Source organism: Echinops telfairi, unplaced genomic scaffold (genome assembly GCF_000313985.2).
Source record: "Echinops telfairi isolate 266 unplaced genomic scaffold, ASM31398v2 ScPeMD7_10;HRSCAF=50, whole genome shotgun sequence".
Classification (NCBI taxonomy): Eukaryota; Metazoa; Chordata; class Mammalia; order Afrosoricida; family Tenrecidae; genus Echinops; species Echinops telfairi.
The window spans coordinates 5,301,905-5,309,582 of record NW_022103907.1 but is presented as its reverse complement, the minus strand read 5'-3'; the positions used below and the strand labels follow the sequence as shown (position 1 = coordinate 5,309,582).

The following is a 7,678-nucleotide window of genomic DNA, read 5'->3' as shown; positions in this document are numbered from 1 at the left end:
CAAAGTGTTCTTGCATTGAGGGAGTACTTGAGTGGAGGCCCAATGTCCATCTGCTACCTTAATACTAAACCTATAAATATATGCACATAGATATATTTCTCCATCCTCATATATAAATATATTTACATATGTACATGCCTATATTTAGACCTCTATAAATGCCCTTGGCCTCCTAGTTCTTTCCTCTATTTTCTGTTACTTTCCTCTTGTCCCACTATCATGTTCAGCCTTCATTTCAGTTTCAGTAATTCCTCTCGGTTACATTGCCCTTGATCAAGCCTTACCATGCCTCCCATACCCTCCTCACCACTGATTTTGTATCACTTGTTGTTCCCTTGTCCCTGGGTTTGTTAACACCCACTTTCTTTCTCCCGCCTCCCCCTCTCCCATGTCCCTCTGGATCCGTAGGTCCCGTTTTTTTCCTCCTCCAGATTGTTTATCTAGCCTATTTTATCTAGATAGACCTGCAGAGATAATAATATGCACAAAAACAAGACAGAGCAAAACAAAGCAACAAAAGAAAACAACAATAAGAACAACAAAAACAATGACAAAAAAGAGAAAAGCCTGTAAATAGTTCAAGGTCTGTTTGTTGACCTTTAGGAGTATTTTCTGGTCGAGTCTGGTGGGGTGCCACGCCCTGGCCCCAAAGTCTATTTTTTGGTATTCCCCAGGGATTTCATTGCTCTGCTTCCCTTGCTGTTGTGTTACACGCCCTTCGTGTTTTGCCTCAGTGTGGTGGGATTCAAAATACATTTTTGAGTAAACTTTGCAGCATGTCTTACTCATGATGATAACCAACCTTTTCATTTGTAATTGACATTTACTAAGTAACAATTAAGCACAGTCCAAACTTTTTTCCCTTCTGGCAGGTGGTTTGACTGACAGCTTGGGTAATTTAAAGAACATTATGAAGCTCATACTGGACAACATTAAGATGAATGAGGAAGATGCAAAAAAATTAGGTGAGATGTTTGCTTTTGCTCATCTTTATTTTGATTATAAACTAGCCAGTTTAAAAGTCTTTCGCAGTGGCTGTGTGGGCACATGGCAAGGGAGTTTTATGTCCTTGTCACCACATGAGCCTCCTGAGACACTTTTGCCCACTCCAATTCCACTCCTTTACCCTTATTTTATGTAAATTGTAGTAGGTTGTGGCATCCTTGGGGACAGGGCTTTTTAAATTTCCATCTCCTTGACCAATTGTTCATGTTTGTATTTAAAACATAGAAACTGTATAGAGCAGTTTATACCATGATTTCACAATTAAGTTAAACTTCCTGATTGGAGTGAGACTCAAGAAAGAATGAAGATTAAGAACGTTTTGGAAAAAAAGAAAAAGAAAGTTTTGCAAACCTAGCAGAAGATAAAGCTCACCAGAGCAACCCAGGATCTTAAGACAGGTTGATTCTTGTTGAAGCTGTTTTGTTTCCAAGTTCCTACATTTGGGGGGTTTGTTTCTGTTATCCTTGCTTGAACCCTCGTAAAAATCCTTCTCTTCCCTCAGACTTGTTCTTTTTCCTTCTGCGTCTTGCCCAAAGGCAAACATATCCCATAATTAAAACCTGACGAACTCCTTTTTGTTGTTGCTGCTGTTTATAGAAACTATAGGAGGACAATTGAATGAATGGGTTGTTTAGTCAACACTTCCTGCATGTCTATGAGTGTTTCAGAATATCAAACTGGGAAGAGCCTGAGCCCATCCAGTTCAACTCATTTATTTTGCAGCTTCTACTGGGACCAAGAAAGGTTTATTGAATGAGCTAAAGTCCTACCTGCTAGGACTTGTCTCCAAACAACCTGCTATTAGGAGCCACAGGGAGCCCTGTTGTGTCAGTGGTTGTGCATTGGTAGCAATCCAAATGGTCAGGAGTTCAAAACCACTGGCAGCTCTGAGAGCGAAAGACTGGGCTTTCTACTTTGTCAACAGCTACAGTCTCGGAAACCCAGAGGTGGTGACTGAGTCAGCCATGAGCCACTGATGGCAGTGAGTTTGGTTTATTAAGGAATCAAAATCTGAGCTTGATAAATCAAGTTAATTGTAGTAATACTATTTGACATTAATTACAGAATTAGATATATTATAGAGTTACTGTGCAAAGGTCAGACACGACTCCAGGTACTTTCACACATTTCCTCTTCTTGAATCCTCACAGTAGTCATAAGCAGAGCTATAACTGCTTCCAAGGCCACAATATAAAGGTTGAATGACTTGCCAAGTCTACACAATTATTAACTAGGGGGTCTAGGAACCAAATTTATTACAAATTCATGTTTCCAACCTATAAGCTATTTGTACTCCCATGACAACCAGTTAGTGGCTGAGAGTTTATTATGAGTGAGGCACCAAGCTCAGCATATTATATATAAATTGCAAGATTAATGTTTAAGACATAATATTTCTTATAGGCTAGAAGGGCTTTTGGTCATTAAGCGCTCAGCTGGATTGCACCCAGTAGTTCATGGAAGAAACACTGGGTGATCTGCTTCCATTAAATTACAGCCTAAAACACCCTACGGGTCAGTTGTACTCTTTAACAGAGTATTGCTGTTGCGTGAGAATTGACGCTAAAGCCCCTAACAACAATAGACTAGCAGATCATCAACAGAAACATTCTAATAACACAGAGCTATGCCTGATGAACCCTAAACGTGACATTAAAAATTAAGGCCGAGGAACATTTTGTAATATTTCCCATTGTACTACTGATAAAACATAAATCTACTGCGTGGCGAGTGATCTTCCCAATGGTAAAGCATTAAGCACACCCATTCCTTAAGGTCCCGGGTGGAGTTCTGTTGAGGTTAGGGGTAGCACACCCACACCCCAAAGTCCCCATACTGTCCCTCTGGACTAGTCCCCAACCCTTTCTAAGATTGTTGAGGGAGTTGAAAGAAAGAGTATTTCCAAAGGACTTCATTCTATAAAGAGTCTGGTTAAGTGTACATCTCAATGTCCATTAAAATACTGCCCATTGGCTGTCGCTTTTCGCCTGCTACTTTGAAAGCAATCAACGTAAGTGACCTCTGTGTGGTCCCGGAAAGTGACAGTTAAAAGAACAGCAACTCCCTTTCGTTCTTTATCAATGGAGGTCACGACCAAATGGGCCTGGGAAAGTTCCCACGCGGGGTTCTTTGCTTTTTGTCAGCCCGCTTGTCTCCCTTTAAAGCAAATTAACTCGGTATCAATAGGCTTTCCCTTTCCCTTTGTTTGTAGCTGACGGTCTGACGAACCTGAAGAAGTTACGTTTACTCCGCTTGACCCACTTGTCTGACATTGGAGAGGGGATGGATCACATAGTGCGGTCTCTGTCCACCAAACCCCGTGACCTTGAAGAAATCCAATTAGTCTCCTGCTGCCTGTCTGCGAACGCCCTAAAAACCCTAGGTAACTGTCGTCTGACTCAACGGATCGGAAATAGTAGCACAGCACATGTAGTTCCTTTCTACTTATGCCCACTTCGAGGCTAGGAATCGCTCAAAGGGAAATTTAACTTAAAGGAAACTTGGAAAAGATAATGAAGTCTTCCAGGGACTATTCAGTGTGTTAGTTAATGATTTTTCTCTACGAGCCTTTATTTGAATTCCAATTCTATTACAGATGCATCGCAGCATTTCAGAACAATCAAAGATGTTCTAACTTTAAGAGAAAAGAAAGCATTAAGTAGGTGCTTGAGACTTGTCACACCTTCGGTCTTAGGACTGTGGGTAGGCACTGCCGAGTCGGTTCGAACTCAGGACAGCCCTCCTTCCAAGAGAATGAAGCACTGCCGGGCCCCGGGCCATCCTCACAACTACTCTTGTTTGCGCCCATGGCTGCAGACACTGTGCCCATCCACCTGTTGAGAGTCACCCTCTTGGTTCACTGGCCCTCTGCCACCCGTCACCCGCTACCTCCTTTTCCAGGGACTGGTGTCTCCAGATAATGTGTCCAAAACACATGAGAGGAAGTTCCACCATCCTCATTGCGAAGGGGCCTTCTCACTGTACTTCTTCCGAATCAGATCGGCTCACTCTTCTGGTCTATTGTTGGTATTAGGGGCCACTATACTCACCCTACGCGTAACAGAACGAAACACTGCCCAGTCCTGCGCCAGCCTCACAATTATTCCGATGTTTGAGCCTATTGTAGCCACTGTGCCAAGCCAGCTCCTTGAGGGCCTGCTGGGGTCCCGTGGCATATGAGCCACTCTTTGCCAACCCCATGGCTCAAAGGAATCCATTCTTCTTTGGCCTTTATTTATTGTTCAGCTTCTGCATGTATAATTATTGCCTAATAGCTATTTGGATGAATGGATAAATGCCTGGCTGGAAAGCCGAGAGACAGCTTTCCTAACAAGCTCTCAGTCCTTCCTTTGCCTACGCACAACACTGTCGGCCCGGAGTTAATGTGCACAAATACGATCGTCAATGCCTTGGATCCCCCAAGGGCGTTGGAGCCAACTCTAAAAAAACCCAAACCTTTACATTTTTCTGCTTTTGAACTTGTGTAGTTTCATTGCAGGCATGTTTTTGAAAGCATGTTTTAGAAAACGATGGCTTGACCATTTAACAATTAGATTGTAAAACTGATGGCAGTGGGGGCGGGGAACTTCTGGGCATCTGGAAAACTTATTAAAGAAACCATGTGGACGCTGACTTAGAAACTAGGGAAACCACGATTAGAAAAAGCGGGACAAACACTGGGAGCTGAGGACTATAAGCACGTTCCCTGACTTCTGTTTGCCTCTGGAGAGTCAAAAAGTAAATACGAAAGTACTAAAGACAATCTTTAAAAGAGCATTCCGAAATGTGTTCTTTTATTTATTTAATTAATTAGTTAGTTCTTTTTATTTTAGAATGCCAAATACCAGCAGACATTTTACTCTAAGAACACACATAATTAAAAATAATAATTGATAATATTGTAATAAGACTATATAAACATGGAAATATGTAATTAAACTTTTTTTTAATTAGTCCTAAAACGGAAAAGCTCCAGTCAGATTAAAGTACCATGATAAATAGCTAAAGTGAAGAAAGTAATTATGCGGTGTTTATTTAGAATGATGCGCTTATAATCAATGTTCACATGCAGCTAGTTTTCCCTATGTTTGACCTCATCATGTTTGTGAAATACTTTACCATTAGTCATAACCAGGGGAGTTCGGAGTTAAACCCATCCGAGCATTTATGGGAAAACTTTTTTTTTTTTTTTAATTTTTTTGTTTTTTTGGGAAAACTTTTATATAGGTAAAATAAACATTACGGGTTGCTTTATCATCAGGACGGAAGACAAGAGTTCAGAATTCTTCTAGTGTTTTGGTTTTATTTGTAATGCTTACATAGTTCCCTAAAAGTTTTAAGTTTGATTAAATTTTTCTTTCAGGTCAGAATCTTCATAATTTGATGAAACTGAAAATTATTGATTTATCTGAAAATGACCTGGAAATGGATGGGAATGAAGCTCTACATGAATTGGGTAAGAAGAACAATTCAGCCAAAATCAGATACTTGAACCTGAGGGGACTTCAAAGCTCATGGAAAACTTCTATTATCTTTTAATTCCACTTTTCCATGAACTTTTAAAAGCCTTTCCTATGTGTACTGGATTGCCAGAAAGATATAGCTTGATCCCTGAGCTCTTTCTCACCCAAGATAACCTTAAGGAAATGAAATGATTAGTCCTTTTTAAAACTATCCTTAAGGAATACAAGTCTATGTATTTGTTCATTTCATTCTGTTGATGCAAAATTCATGACAAAAGTTTATGGAATTTTTCACTGTACAAGTTAATGACCTTTGTTACATCCTGTATGTTAGCTGTCTATCCTCACCACTACCTGTTTCCACAAGTTTTCTGCTACCCCAATGAAAAGCTCAATACAGATTGTGATAAGAGCTGTACGAGCCCCCAATAAAATGATTAAAAATAAAAGATCAATACCCTTTAGCGGTCAGTCTCATTCCTTCTTCCCTTCAGCCTTTGGGAATCACTAATAAACTATGAACTTACCTATTCTAGATATCTCCTAGAAATGATGTCATACAATATTAATTCTTTCATGTCTGCCTATTTCACACAGTATAACATTTTTAAGGTTTGTAACATCTATTACGACATTATTTCTCTGATATTGAGTAAAATATTGCATTGTATGGATATGCCACATTTTATTTCTCTGTTCATCTAATGATGGGCACTTGTGTTGTTGCCAACAATTAACTGCTGTGTACAATCCAGAAAGTAGACTTGTGGGGTCATATGGTAATTCCATGTTTACCTTTCTGAAGAACGACCCGACTTTTATCCTAGTTGATGTTACATCCCCACCAGCAACGCAGTTTTCATTCCTCCACAATCTGCCAGCTTTGCGACTGTCTGTCTGTCTGACAGTAGTCATTCTAGTGGCAGTGGCTTTGTGGTTTTGATTTTCACTTTCTTTCTTTCTTGCATAATAATTATTATGCAAGTCTTATATATTAATTATGTTGCATAAGTCTTAATAATTAATGATATCGAGCATCTTTTTATGTGTTTATTGATCATTCATCTGTTTCCTTGGAGAAGTGTCCACTGATGTCTCTTGCCACTTTTTAAATTAGATTGTTTGTCTTTTCCTGGTAAGATTTAGGAGTTGTTTATATACTGTAGATATTAAGTACTGACCAGATAGGCAGTCACCAAATATTTTCCACTATTCTATAGGCTGTCTTTACATTTACCTAATAAAGTCTTCTGATGCACAAAAATAGTTAATTTTGCAATTTTGGACAAAAGATGTGAGCAGACAGTTCACCAACAGGAGTGGAATTTCTGGACCCATCCCTGGAGAATGACATCATGCTTGGTAAAGTCGAGGGTCAGCCAAAAAGAAGAGCCTTAATGAGATGAATTGATGACGTAGTGGCTACAGCAGTGGGCTCCAGCACTCCGTCACTGTGAAGACGATGCCATTCTGAGCAGTGAGTCCTTCTCTCACACTTTTCATAGCACTGCTATGAGGTGGAACTGACTCAATGGCTCCTAGCAACAAGGTGGTTCTATTTTCAATTTTTTGAGGAATCATCATACTACTTTCCACAGCAGCTTTCCATTTCAAATCCACATGTGCAATGGATAAGGGTTCTAATGTCTTTACATCTTCACCAACAATAGGATTAGACCTTATTGAATATATTGTCCCATACAATATTAAAAAGCTATACCTAGCAATGAAGTTCTGGTTCATGACATAACATGGATGAGCCATAAAGAGGATGCTGAGTGAACTAAGTCAGATACTGCCTATGATAGTTACATAAGTGCATGTCAACTTGAAGAAATATAAAAGTATCAGGGTGGAATTTAGCCTGTCAATTAGGTCACAGCCTGATGGTGACTCTTTGTGGGCGTGGTCTTCTCATAAGAGGGTCCTGGGAACCTCCCCCTCTCTCTCTGCCTTCATCTTCCTGCTAGCTGACTCTGGTTGCTGCCAGAGCCCTGGAGATGTGTCTACTGCTATTGGATCCAGAAAACTTTGTACCCACCACTTTGTGGTTATCCTTCATTCTGCATCTTTGCTTGTGACTGCGTGAGTCTGAAGAGGGATTTATGGACTAGTAATCAGACTTAGGAACTTGAATTGGACTAGGCTGGGATGTTTTCTTTCTTTTCTTTTTTTTTAAATCGTTTTATTAGGGGCTCATACAACTCTTA

General features: G+C 40.0%; 1 protein-coding gene across 1 annotated transcript in view; it reads left to right on the top strand.

Moving 5' to 3' along the window:
• Window positions 1-7,678, top strand: part of NLRC4 (NLR family CARD domain containing 4) — a 41,750-nt gene that overhangs the window by 14,825 nt on the left and 19,247 nt on the right. The window contains exons 4-6 of the mRNA XM_045287058.1: window positions 873-965; window positions 3,218-3,388; window positions 5,369-5,461. Of these exons, the coding sequence (XP_045142993.1) occupies window positions 873-965; window positions 3,218-3,388; window positions 5,369-5,461 (357 nt within the window). The remainder of the gene's footprint in view (window positions 1-872; window positions 966-3,217; window positions 3,389-5,368; window positions 5,462-7,678) is intronic.